At 49.7% G+C, this 14,121-nt stretch overlaps 1 protein-coding gene across 1 annotated transcript in view; it reads right to left on the reverse strand.

Moving 5' to 3' along the window:
• Adam12 (ADAM metallopeptidase domain 12) overlaps nt 1-14,121 on the reverse strand; it is a 224,963-nt gene that overhangs the window by 27,447 nt on the left and 183,395 nt on the right. Inside the window, exons 12-16 of the mRNA XM_042054216.1 lie at nt 13,138-13,227; nt 11,162-11,357; nt 1,738-1,846; nt 1,436-1,634; nt 42-119 (exon numbers count right to left, since the gene is read on the reverse strand). Of these exons, the coding sequence (XP_041910150.1) occupies nt 42-119; nt 1,436-1,634; nt 1,738-1,846; nt 11,162-11,357; nt 13,138-13,227 (672 nt within the window). The remainder of the gene's footprint in view (nt 1-41; nt 120-1,435; nt 1,635-1,737; nt 1,847-11,161; nt 11,358-13,137; nt 13,228-14,121) is intronic.

Genomic DNA, 14,121 nt, shown 5'->3' on the forward strand with positions numbered 1-14,121 from the left:
GGCTGTGGGCTGGCTGAGTGGAGGTGGCAAATCCTACTTACCCCTCGGCCATGGCACTGCATTGTACACTTGTGAACCCCAAAGACGCTGACATTCTGACATCGACGATTGAGGCAGATCTGTGGGAGACACAGCACATGCCTCAATACCTCTGCTCCCCTCCCTTACACAGGCACACGAAACAGAGAAAGCAGGGGCCTTGACAGATCTGTTGGCAACGTATTTACTGTGCAAACCTAAGGACCTGAGTTCAATCCCCAGAGCCCATGTAAAAACAAAAACGAAAACAGAAAACCGAGCACGGGAGTGTGTGCTGGTGGAGAAAGGTGGATCTCTGGAGCTTGCTGGACATCCTAACTAGCATCCCTGGGTTCCAGTGAGAGACTGTTATAAAAAAAAAACAAGTGGATGTCACTAGACAAGAGACCAGAGGTTGACCTCTGGCTTCCCCAGGTCACAGACAAACATGAACACATGCTTGCACACCCTCCATACATAACATGAAAGAGAAAGCTCTCATTTTAGTGAGCATGGATGGAGCACAATAACTTGGATTGTTTACTGCAGACATGGTTATCGGGGTAGGATTCAACACTTGTCCAATGTGAACAGTATTGACTGAGCTCTTTTATATCGAATGTCATTTAAGGTAGTTTCAGTGGAAGTGAGAACTTATAACTGATTTTCTTATGAGTTTTGTGTAGGGCTTTGGGGGTCACTAGTGGCACAGAGCATCCACAGGGATGCTCCCCAGGGCCCTGTTTATCTGGTCACTGTAGAGGCTCCTGTTTGCTGCATGGCCTTGGCTAGTTGGAAGTGGTTGCCTCTGTCAGCAGTGCTCAGCCACCCACGCTCAGATCTGCACACATGCCCATATATAAACCCGTGTGGCAGAACTCAAAAATTCTGCTTTCTTCCTTTAAAATTTTTGGTTTTGCTTTTAACTCCAAAAGCATCTCAGCCTTTCTCCTCCCTGTTCTCCCAAAGGACCCCCTTCGGTCTCTCAGCTGACCCCCGTTCTGTGCTCCTCCTTTCTATGCAGAGTCTCTGAAGATGCAGCTGACTTCCCACTTTGCCCAGGCGAGAACAGGCCCCCAAGAGCTCTGCCACTTCCCCAAAGCAAGATGCGCCACTGCTGTGTTTCTTTCTGAGGTCACTTCCTGGCAGGAGGTCCCCCCTGAAGCTCAGGGGAAGAAATCCTTTCTGCTAAAGGGAGAAGACAAACCCCACGTCCCCTAATTCGTGTCTCAAAGGTCAGACTGGGTCCTCAGCGTGACTGACTTTTTCTTTTAGGTACAAAGAGTTGGATTCCAGAGATCATATTCTGAGGAGCTTTAGGAAGATCAACTGGTCTCCTCCCCCAGTTCCTAAGCAGGCTCTTCCGTGGCTGTGTTCCAGACTTACATTAGGATGCAAGTGAGAACGGGGTTCTTACTTTTCCTTCTGCACACTTTGTTCCTGAAAGCACAAGCCCTGGGTCTGGCATGTCATCGCCCAAGTACACATGGGTCCCCCGGCACAGAATCCGACCTCCTTCCTGCTGTGGGATATTTGTTTCTATGGAAACGGCATTGGTACCAATGACTGGTCGACTGGCGCCACCTTGACACTGGATTTTTCCACACTTGGCATCTCTGGAAGGGTAAGAATACACAAGCTCAGAAAAGGGGCGGTGTGGAGGAGCCTCTGCCATGTGTATGGGCTCAGGCCACGGCTGCAGGGAATGTGGCCTCATACCTCATCTCGCATTTGACGAAGGCGCTCCTGGAGTCTTTGCCACAGTTGCCATAAGGATCCCCTGCGGAGTTGACTCTCTCGAAGCAGATGCCAGGGGCTGGTTTAGCACCTGGAACAGAAGAACAAGGGCACCTTCCTCGTCACTGCTTCTGATTTCCTCTGAGCAGCACTGGGCTTTGGGGTTAAGGGGAGGGGTATTCCATGTTTGGAGAAGTGGCATGCAGTACCCAGATGGCTCAGGAGGGGGCTGCTGCCAACTTGGAGGACCTACAGCTGGCATCCTTTCCTGGCCCAGCCCACTCATTTTTCTGTGTTGTGCTGTAGGCTTCGATTTGGGACCCAAGGCATGCACAGACTCTCAAGAGATTAGGCTGGACTGTGTAATCGGATCCGGTCAGGAGCAGGAAGGAGTTGGCTTGCCGGCTGGCTGCAGACAAGGGGAAACTACTCTCTGTAGCAATATCCCACACAATTCTGGTGAGAAAAGACAAGCTAGGCAGGCTCCAAGGAGTAGTGATGGCTAGTGTGTGTGTGTGTGTGTGTGTGTGTGTGTGTGTGTGTGTGTGTGTGTGCTGGGGGGGGGTGGGAAGGTGGGAGGAGAGTGAGAGGGATGCAGAAATCTTTTGTTTTCATCCTAGAGAGCTCCAAGAGTAAGCACCGTCTTCAGGGAACGGTCATTTCTGTGGAGATTGTTCTCTGTTCTCAGAGCCAATAGTCATGGTACACAGCAGGATATGCCCTGATGGTTGTGGGTCATAGAGAGCCCAGGAGTGACCGCTCTTAAGACCACCTCTTCTTGCCAGGGAAAGAGAACAAGGAATTGAGGGCTACAGGAGAAAGCTTTGGTGCGCTCTTATATGGCAGCCATAAAGGTATCTGTTGGTGACAGTGAGGGCGTCAGAAGAACCGGGCAGGCCAAACCGAGCCTGGCCATGTGCTCTCGGCCTGCCTCCCCTTCCAGCATCTGGTTTGGACATTTCCCTTTACAGCACTTTCAATGACTAGGAGGTGACTTCCCAAAGTCCCGACCTGCCCTATTCTTTGCTCCCAGATCCAGGGAGTCTCTGTTGGCATTCTAAGGTGACAATGCAATCTACATTCCAATCAGATTTGGTCCTAGGCCAGGGCTTCCTCCCTCCTCTGCAACGATACTCATTGTTCTTTAACCTGTGCTGCTCCCTTATCAGCTCCTAGCAGAAATGGCTGCCTTGTTCAATAGCAAAAGCACACAGCTCGCCATTGTCACCCTCTTTCCATGTGAGATGGGGCTGTGCCTGCTCTAGACCTCTGGACTAGTCATCCCATGCCAGACGGTCTGTTTCCTCTTTGTTTGCTTGTTTGTTTGTTTTGAAACAGGGTTTCACTATGTAGGTCATCCTGGAACTCATCATGTAGACTGGGTTACCTTTGAACTCAGATCTACCTGCCCCTGCCTCCCAGGTGCTGGGATGAAAGGTGTGCGCCACCATACCTGGCACGTTCCTTTCTTTATTCCTAATAAGCATTTTAGACAGGTCTCCTGGAGCTCTTGGCTAAGGTACACCAGCCCCAACCAGAACTAATGCTGTGTTGCAGGAAAAGACAGCATCTCTGTAGCATCACCTCCCTTTTCTCCCACAGAGTCTGTGTCCACCAGCCCTTTCCTGAAGAATAGCTTGATTGCCTATGATGCTGGCTGCTCCCTGCTTCCCTCTTAGATACTGACCATCTGGGCAACATCTGCATAGAGTCTGTGCGTGCCTAGAGGGATTTTCCTCCAACTGGAAGACACTACAGAGAGGCACTAGGTAGTTTTATGCCTTTTTGATGACCCTTCTATTCCTAAGAAACAAAAAAGAAATCCCCAAAGATGACGTTTAAAGAGGGACTGGATAGATGGGCTGGATTGGTAAAGTGCTTTTCAGGAGCTGGGTTCAGATCCCCAGCATCCCTGTACAAAGCCAGATATGCACCTATGATTTTATTGCTGAGGAGGTAGAGACAGGAGGATGCCTACAATCTGCTGGCCAGTCAGTCTAACTGAGCTGCTGAATTCCAGGTTTAGCAAGAGTTTATCTCAGAAAATAAAGACTGGGGATGACATGAGATATCTTGCCCTTATGCACAAAAACATGCATATGAACACACAAACATGCCACCCCCTCCCAAATGACTTGTAAAGAGATGTCAGTTTCTAAGATAACAAGTTTCAAGAAATCTGGCCAAGACAGTTTTCTCCCCAGCAGCCTGAACAATACAGGCCTCTGAGATTAACTTTGTGTCTCTACCAGGAAGTGCTGAAGGAGCAGGGGACTCTGTGTCACAGGTTGCTGCTGACACATGGGTAACCAGGAAGTATCTCTGTCAATGACCTTAGCAGAGACTTGTGATGAGGCAAAGGAAACGGTCACGTGGAAGGGGGCAGGGCCATGCCTTCCTCTGCTACTGTAAGCTGGGAGACAAGAGGCACCTGACCATGGCCCAGACCAGGTCTCTAGCACACCCGGTACCTATTCTGTGTTCCTGTCTGTGGAGAGCACAGAATGGTGTTTTCCCTTCTCCATCCTCCAGCAGTCCCAGACTGGCAGTTCCCATCAACACCCTGAAGCTGCTCTTTCAACTGAATGATGGGGGTGGGGCAGGAAGGAATGAAATGCTGGTCCTCATCCAATTGTCTAATGTTTCCTACTACAGAGTCTTTGGGGTGTGAAGGAATACCCCTTGTAAGAAACAGGTATTTCAAGGCTAAAGATTAAGTTGAATCAAACTTACAATGATATAAACGGTTGAAACTTAGTCCAGTTCTCATGTCTCATCTGACTACCTCCAACTTGCAAGACTGTTTCTGGGACCAATATGTTCCCAGATAGAGCTCATGGGCACTTCTTAGCATTGCTCCCTCTAGTGCAGCTCACCAGCCACACCCTCCCATGGAGTAATTTCTGTAGGAGAGCCAGTGCAGAGGGGTTTCCCCCATGATCTGAAGTGAAATCTGCTTTATTGATAATAAGTCGCAGCGTAGAAGACATGAGATTGTTTGATGGTTGTGCCTCGTGTATCTACTAAACTCCTACTTCCAGGAACATTATGTTTTTCTTATAGGAGCACCATTTACATGGTCAGGGAAGTGCTGACTTTTACATGCAATGCCAGAGGGATGGACTTTAAGACTCCTTTCTGGCCAGAGCAATCTATTTCACATGGTAGGGTCAATGCTGGCCTAAATGGATCTAAGGCTGCTGGGTCCCTCAGGGCCTTCTTCTGTTTCTCCCTTTTCATGGAGCTGGTTGGGCATAATCCTTGTTCATTTTCCTCTTTCTCTCATGAATCTTCCTTGTATTTACCATATATATTGCCTACTGACTGCAAAGAGCAGGATATTCATGAAGAAATGAGCGTAAGGCCATTGGGCCAGCCTCCTATCTCCAACACTCCCAGAGGCAGCCATTTGTGCTCAGCAAATGAAGCACCCAGGGCCGTGGACACATCTCCCCAGGGTTCTCTTCTGCAGCTGTGGATTTTCACCTGCTCCCTGGCATCAAATGAAATGCTGTCATGTTGCTCCACATAAAGCTGCATGCATGAAGACAGAGGCTTTGCTTTTAGGAAAGATAAATTGCTGTTCTCTCAGAGGTGAAGTTCAAGTCCGAAAACTCAGAAGCGGGGCAGAGGGATTCTAACTGGGATGCATCTTGACATTCAAAGGATCCATCAACAAGAGAAAGGGATAAAAAGGAAACCAAATCACAGACAACCTTCTGAGCTGACACTCTCAGCCTCTCACTGAGTCCGTAAGGAGAGTGACACGCTAGTGTTGAGCATGGCTTTGGTATGCCAGCTGCCAGCTGGTGCTTGTCTCTGAGGCAGAATGGTGAAGAATTTGAAAAGTCTTGGCACGTAAGGCATGGCAAAGGCAGAGATGCAGGCATGGCAAAGGCAGGGATGCTGGCTTGAAGTTGCTGCGCTTAAAAATTCTGCACTGTGTGTTTTCACGAAGGTGAGAGACCGCGCATCTCTCCCGCGGACAGAATGGCAACAGTTTTCTTATCGCTCCAGTGCTACATCAATTAAAGCCTTTGAGTTCTTAATAAGGGAACGCTCAGTGCTTGGCCACTGGCAGGAGATAAAGCTGAGCCTTTCGGAGGGAGTCTTGACACTGCTCTGCATTTTAATCGCCAGTTCTGGCTTTGAGCACGGTGGCTCACACTTGTAACCGGGTCTGGAAGTTCTCAGTGTCATGGTGTCCCGTGAAAAGGAAGTGAAGATGACAGCGCCTTGAATGAAGCCCCAGGTTTACTCATTCTGAGCCTCTCCTTGAGATGATCTCCATCTGCAAACACGCTGCTCTAGTCCGGGCCGGTCCACTCCTCTCTCTTTGTCAACTCCTGCCACTTAAACCCACAGACACAGGCACTGACATAAGCAGGTGGCATCTGCCTTTCCAAGTCACCTTTGCCTTTACCAGGGAATGAAGCCCAAATGAACAAATGCTATCATTTCCTTCTCACACGATGGAACAAGGCTTTCCTGGTTCCCCGGCAATAGGCCTCTTGGCAAAATATCCTTTCTTCCCCTCGGCAACCGTCAGTTACAGTAGGCCATCAGTACATACAAGACCCTGAGTGGATTTCAAGTTAATCGGGCTCATTTAAACCAGCCTTGTAGATAAACACTGGATATTTACGATCCCATAAAACTTATCTGGTCAGCTGATGTGGCATACATCAATGACCGTAGACTCTGGTGACTGACAAGATGGACACTAACAGCAAGTCTGGGGGCCCCTCCGAGGGAAAATCAGTGGCTTTTGGCCTGTGGTGATCATGTAACATACCTATGATGTTAACAGTCTAATGTTCTCCATCACTAGGCTAGTGGCTCTGGCAGACAGCACTGCTGAAAGGAAATCTTCAGCCTGAGGAAAAACCCCAGCTGTATTTTAGCAGGAATAAAGGTCATGCCATGGCAACGGAAAAGCTTCCTGAGTATTAAGACTGAACTGGAACAAGAAGCTCAATACCCATTTGAACTGCAGATAATATTCTGTCTAGGATGCCAACATCTAAAATCCTGAGACAGCAAGCTAGGGAGATAGACAGCTGAATGGGTGAAGTGTTGGCTATTCTGGTGTGAGGACCTGAGTTCAGATCCTCAGCACCCAGGGAAAAAAACTTGGCCTGGCGGAACATGCCTATGATCCCAGCAATGGAAAGTCGAGACAGGAGGATCCCTGGAACTCCCTGACTGCCAGTCCAGCCAAGCCAGCGTTCAGGTTCTTGAGCGACTCTGTCTCAGACAATAAGGTGGGGAGTGACTGAGGACGACACTTGATGTCAAGTCCTGGCCCCAACTTGCACACACTAACCGCGAGATGTGGTAGAAAATCAGGTCGGGAAAGAAAACTTCCCCAGCCAACAGGGAGAGCTTCAACAATACTACTACTAATAATTAGATTTAAAAAAAAAACAAGTAAATGAACAAACCCCACAGATGTCTTCTGAAAGTTTGTCCCACTGCCACTTAGGAGGTGCAGGCACATGCTTTGAATCTTCTCTGGCTTTATTTCTAGGGAGACTTGGAAGCAGGAGGATTTTATTGGAATCTAATGCTGGACTGAGAAAGGCCCATCTCAGAAGGGAATAGCTAGCTGGAAGGAAGGGCTTTATCCGGTCAGCTTTGGATAGCCAGCTCTGAGGCATGAGTAACAGACATCCTGGATGTAACCGGAGAATTCGATGTGACTCAACAACTTGGCCAGGTCACTGGGTACGAATGGCACAGCCATCCAAGCAATGACTCAAGGAGCCCTAGAGTTCTGAGTGACCCCACTCCCTGGAGGTCTTCTATGACCCTTACACAACATGGTCTAGATCTGGGCTCCTGCTGTTGAGTGGGAAGATGAGGCACCGCAAATACATCCTGGACAAGGGCTTCCTTCCTGAATCATGGAAAGTTCATTTGAACCAACTGCTGCAGCACTCCAGTGCTCTCAGCCCAGCACATCTGGCTGGCCAGGGCCCCAGCCCAGGAAGTCACCTCTGCCCCTGGGGCTACATCCACCCAGGGCAGGGTAAGGGCTTAGTGGTAGTTGTAGGGAGGATGGGACAGAGGGAGTCACATCCTGAGAAAAGCATGCAGGGAACAGGCGGTGCATTCCTCTGGCACAAGCAGGCTCTTGAGTCAGCATCTCCTACCCAGCAGGACGTCAGCAAATACTTAACAAATGAGAGAATGAATGACAGATGAGAGTCTCTGCTGCCGTCCAAGTCACAGCTCTACACAGACAGAACTAGCTGCACTTCCTGCCTTGGCCCTGCCACCCCGTTGTGCCCTCTGCCCAATCCTGGATGCTAGAAACACTACCTCTTCCGCATGATGACTGCAGGGCAGTATCTCTCAGACTCCTTCAACCTGGCTGCTCGCTACCCTCAATCCGGGCGGTCTCTCCTGTCTCCACTGCATCATGCCCACTGTCCTGTCCTCCCAGAGGCCTTTCTACAAAGTCTTGAGCATCTCTGGAGAACACACATTGCACTGAGTAAAGTTTAGATTTACCAGGTGTCAAGCACCAGGACTGTTCATACGTGCATTCTACTAGACAGATTAGAGCGTGGACTACAGTCGAGGATGTTACGTGCATGGGTTGGGATACTAATTCCACTTCACAGCTGAGCTCCAAGAAGGTTCAGAAATTTTCTGAAGGAATAGAGAGTGGTTCAGCCTCAGTGTTCAACACCAGCCCATTCTCTCCAGCCTGGACCCCAGCAGTGTGTTACCTTACGGGACAAAAGGGACTTTGCAGACATTCATTTAGAGATCTTGAGATTGGAAGAGGTCAAGATGGAGACCTGGGTGGGCCTGATACAGTCATGTGGGTACTTGCAAGGGAAACAGGAGGGGTAGAGTCAGAAGACCACAGAAGCTGAGGTCAGAGGAGCTGGACAGACAGCTGCACGGCTGGCCTTGACGGAGGAGGGGCGGGGAGTCAAGAACACTGGTAACCTCGGAAAGCTGGAAAAGCCAGCGAGACCACATTCTCCCCCCAAATTTCTGAATGTACTATGTCCTTCTATCACCTGGATCTGAGGACTCTGCTCTCCAGAAACAGAAGCTGTGACGTTTCCTGTCACGAATTACTAAGGCCCTGACCACAGGAAACTCTCAAAGTGTCTTCAACTGGAAAGCCAGACAGTCTCACTGGTATGGAGGGAAAGGGCCATGACGTAACGTGAGGGGTGGCAAAGAAGTCATGGTCTCAGTCAGCCGGAGGCCTTGAAGGTCCCCTCTCTGCTGAGGATGTTCCTTTAGGATCTGGGTTGAGAAAGGTCTGGTGGAGGCACATTGAAACCCGCGAAGTCACTGCCTGAGCTGGTTCCCCAGACCTGGACACCCTGATTATTTTAGCATCTTGTGCAAAGAACCACTCCACCCATGCAAAGGCACCAGGGAGGAGGTGGGCAGGAGAGAGAAGAACTAAGTGTGTGTGTGGGGGCTCTTGGGGGAAATGCCCCCTCTTCAGGACAGTATGCAGATTATAATGCTATCAGACTTCAGTTTCAGCTACCAAGATGGGGAGCCTTCAAGAAGGTGGATGCTCTTGCTTCTGAGAAGCCCATCTGTCAGTCAGTGGCTTCTGCATGTCTAGTGAGCACACATCTCTGTCCCCATTCCCCGGCCCCGCCCCTTGAATATGCATTTCATGGCAGAGGTCAACGTTGGCTGTCTCCCTCTGTCACTTCTCCACCTCATTTTTGAGACAGGTTCTCTGTCCTATAGGGGCTTGGTGACTGGGTAAGTTGCTGTCTCTATGTCCTTGGAGCTGGGATTACAAGCTTGTGCTGCCCTGCTTGGCTGTTTACATAGACTTATGTAAAAATGGATCAGGACTTTGTCCTCATGCTTCCCTAATCAGTACCCATGATTAGTACTTTACTGACATCAGATCTCACGGATCTCAATCTTTATTTGTCTGTCTCCCCCTCCTTCCCACTCCCCCCCCCCCCCCCCCCCGATAAATACCTGCTTTGGTCACCATGACAGCCAGCAGAGCCACACAGCACAATGGTTTGGGGAATGCTGTGCTGTACCATCTGAGCTCATGCCGGAGCTGGGGCCAGGTCTCATAGCACAGCTGGGCACTGAAAAACTCCATGGGCCAAGGCCAATACCCATAAAGGGAGCAGCAGAAGAGCCACTGTAACTTTATGGGAGCTTCCTGCCTGTAGAAGGACTGGGAGAGCGGAAGGGCCACCAGAGATGTCTGAGGCCTGCTGCACTAAACCCCTGTCCTAAAGTGACCTTGGTTGGCTACAAGGTATCTGAACTCTCTAACTCATTCAGAGTCCTATGGCCATTTGACATGTGTATAACAAATGTCTCTTGGTGTGTGTTGCTGTAACAGTGGTATCCTACCTATGTCTTAAGAATCTCATGGGTATCAGGTGGGGGAGCCAGCACTGAGACTTGAAAGAGGAAGTGTGAAGGACTGGGAGTTTCAGGACTCTTTATTCTACCCGTCCAGGGTACATCCGCTTATGGGAGCCACCAGCCCACACTTTCTTCTTCCCCAGAAAGCGCCAAGTGAAAGGGCATCTTTGCTGGGCACTGAGAACTCTCCAGGCTTGGAAGTTGTACCCACAGCAGTTAAAAGCAGGTTTCAGTGTTTGGTCATCATTTTATGCCCTGGTTGACTCCCCTTATCCCTCTGGAAACCAGAGCCTTATAGAGAGTCTCTGGTTTCCCCCAGAGCTGGCTTAGCTCGAGGTCTGAGTCTGGCTGACCATAGCGGCCTTGCTGGCGCTGGGGCCTCTGGCCAGGTCTGAGGTCATCTCTTAGCTGTGAGTGAGGACTCAGCCAAACTCAATGGAAAGAAAGAAGTGTAATACACTCAGAAAACATCTCCAGTGGGATTCCTAGCCAGGATCCCGGGAGCTGTAAATGAAGTAGATCCAGAATGGTTTCTAGGTAATGAGGCCCTCCCCGGAGTGGCAAGATCTCCTAGTAATAAGGGTTAGAGTGATAAACCCCTAGGACAGTGAGGCCTGCAGGGTAGGGTGAGGTCCCTAGGTACCGAGAACCCCTGGTAGTGAGGTCTGGGGTAGTGAGGCTTTCAAGGAGTAAAAGTGTCTAGGCTGCCCGAGGAGACCCTGAATCTGACTTCAGAGAGGAGCCCAGAAGAGATATACAGGCAGGGCCCTAAGATTTAATCTGCATTTTTAGAACCTTAATGGGTCTTTAGATCAAGGCCGCATCTGCTCACAGGAGTGCCTGTGCACTGTGAGAGTTATGGGTCACCGTGGCCACGCCTCCTGCAGAAGCAGACTTCCTGTCTCAGAGTTTGAACCTCATTGCAGAGCAGAATGGGGCCTACATGGAGGAATACAGATTCATGCGCATAGAGCATACGTCTTCAGTGTCCCTTACAGAACTGGAAGAGGCCACGTACCTGGTCCCCAGAGTGTGACACACTGTTGCTCGTGGGTCTGACAGATGCCATTGTAGCAGTAACCATCCACTCCCTGACACGGGTGCCCATCATGAAGGTACACATTGGCTGGGCAGTGCGGGGCAGTCCCTGTACAGAATTCTGGGAGGTCACAGGAATTGCTGGAGGGTCTGCATGCAGTTCCTGGAGGCTTCAGCTGAAATGACAAGGTGGCTTATGACATATGTACCAAGTAGGAGGAAATGACCCTCAGTAGCTCTCCTGGGGCAGAATGCAATAGGCTGCCTACTATGGTTGTGTAAACAGGTGGGGATTTCAAGCATCCTCCCCTTTGATGGCAGAGAGTTCTCCTTAAATGGTTTTGTACAGGTCACATTTGCACTATAAGGCTGGGTGGGCAACCAAGAAGAGCTCATGTGGGATCTGCAGGTAACACCAGGTTCCCCAAGGAGTAGACAGCCTGGCTCTTGTTCAGGCTCTTGTTGAAGAGGTGAGCCTTTTCTCAGGCTGTTGACACCATCACATGCCTTATCCTCATCTTCAGGCATTTTTAGGCAAGGTAGCAAAATCAGCAAGATCAGACTCTCAGTAACAGTGTTATACTGTCATCCGGTTAAAGAACCAGGGCCCCTTTATCACTCTATGGGGAAAACTGAAGGGGAGTGGCAGGAGGATAGGGGGAGGATGGGGAGAAGGACCAGGAGGTGGCGGCAGAAGCTATCAGTGAGGGCTGTTAGACCTCTGTCTGACAAGCAGCTCATCTTTTAGACTGAAGAAATTAAGGTTCAGGGGAGCTTGTCTGAGCTCCATAGTCAAGGCCACCAAGTCCGGGGTTTGTTTGGCGTGCATACACCCGAAGGCAACAAGGTGAATCACCTACCAACTCCTAGAAAGTCTGAAGTTTGGAAGGGATTACTGGAAAGCTACAGAAGTGGATGACAGTTGTACACACATATCCCTCCCTCCTTGAGCCTTATTCCGTGTAGGTTCATCCCCTTCCCGGCACTCTCCAGCACTAGTAACTGGGTACCTGGGTACTGGGTACTTCTCACAATATTTTCCAGAACTTAGTAAGCATCAGGAGGGGATACACACACACACACACACACACACTCATGCATGCTCTCACATACACATACTTATACAGTCACACATGCGCACACACATGCATACACACACTCATATATTTATACAACATACACATGCACACACATGCATGCACGCATACACACACTCACACATGCACACACACAAACACTCATATACACACTCATACACAGACACACATACATCATTATAACCCACTTCTAAATGATGTGCTTGGGTGGGGTGGATCACGGAGCTTCCTGCAATCCTTGTGCCAAGATCAACTGCTTAAGTATCAAGACATAAACGCCCATCTTAGGAATCTTCTAATGCTCAGGCCTCCCCCATTAGACATGCATTCTGAATAAACAGGATGAATGGTAGAAACACCAAAGCAAAAGCAGTCAGAGCAGCACAAACAGCAAGTCAGGCAGTTGCCACTCTGGCAGTTCAGGGTGGTCCACACTTTCTGTTGGTGCAGACATTCCAGGAGCCAGCAGAATGGCTTCTCTGCTACCTGCCAGACACTAGCATCAGGCAGGTGGACCTGTCATGAGGCTGAGTGGCAGGGGGAAGGCTAGGCTCTCCTGTCATTGCTTTTCTCATGGAGCTAGGGCGCCCACAAGCATAAATGGAATATTAGGGTTGAGCTTGGTTTTCTCAGTCCTGTTAGTTTTTAGCCTGCGGGCCATTTATCACAAGAGTTAGCAATTAAACTGTGCATTTTACCAGACCAGAAAGTTCTAAGAACTACTAGATGGTACCAACTGGTGAAAGGGCAGCTTCCCTCCCAGGACGATCTGGGGGAAAGCAGCTCACCATACTACTCCCCTTGCATCAGACTGGAGCCACCCACACCAGACAGAAACCTCCGGCCAAGCTGGACTCACCTGGCAGTCCTCGCAGCACTGCCCATGTGCGCAGACAGCGTCCGGCTTCAGAGTGCAGGTGCTGGCGTTACAGCAGCGATTGGTACATTCCTGAGGAGGGGAATGGGATCCGTTTGAAGGGTCATGTGGAATAGTGACTCTCAGAATGCCAACGTCACACCCTAAATGACAGCAAAGGCTAAGGTGCTCAGATCGTGAAAACTGGCCCAGACCTGTTTTCCTTGGCCCAAGAGCAAAGTGGTAAGTGTTTGTGAACCAAGGCATCTGCTGTTGCTGAGAGAATTCAGGAGCCCTCAAGAGTCCTTCATGGGGGGAGGGTTGGGGAGTCGGGAGTGCTTCAGGTCAGCAGCTCCCTGGGAATTCTTCCTGCAGGGCATGTTGCAGTAAGCTGTGTCAGAATCATCAAAGGGCTTGGAAATTGCTTATTTAAAAATACATGCATGGGCAGGGTGGTGGTGGCACAGGCCTTTAATCCCAGCACTTGGGAGGCAGAGAGAAAGACGGGGATCTCTGTTAGTGAGAGACTAGCCTGGTCTACGGAGTGAGTTCCAGGACAGCCACAGCTACGCAGAGAAATGCCGTCTCAAGAACAAAACAAAACAAAATCCAAGCAAAACAAAATTAAAAACAAACAAAACAAAACAAAACAAAAAAACAATGCATGGATGTGACCCTTATTCTTCAAGCATGAACCCTTCTGAGAGATAGGAGTGCAGCTCAGTGGTACAGCACCTGTTTGGTGTATTTGTTTAAAAAAATGGGGGGTCTACTTCTGATTTGGAGTATGCAGATGCACCGAGAGGAAAAGCATTCAGGCCAGTTCCCTGTGGTGTACCAGGTGGGTGAGGAGTAAACCCTTGTTTAGCAAAGGTAAGTCCTCGGCCTAGGATATTCTGAGGAGAGGAATGGGCATCACAGTGAGGCTGAAGGGTGCTGGGGTAGGAGTTCTCATTTCATTTACTTTTTTCCCCCTTTCCCCATTCC

The sequence above is a fragment of the Arvicola amphibius genome, chromosome 1 (assembly GCF_903992535.2).
Source record: "Arvicola amphibius chromosome 1, mArvAmp1.2, whole genome shotgun sequence".
Lineage (NCBI taxonomy): Eukaryota > Metazoa > Chordata > Mammalia > Rodentia > Cricetidae > Arvicola > Arvicola amphibius.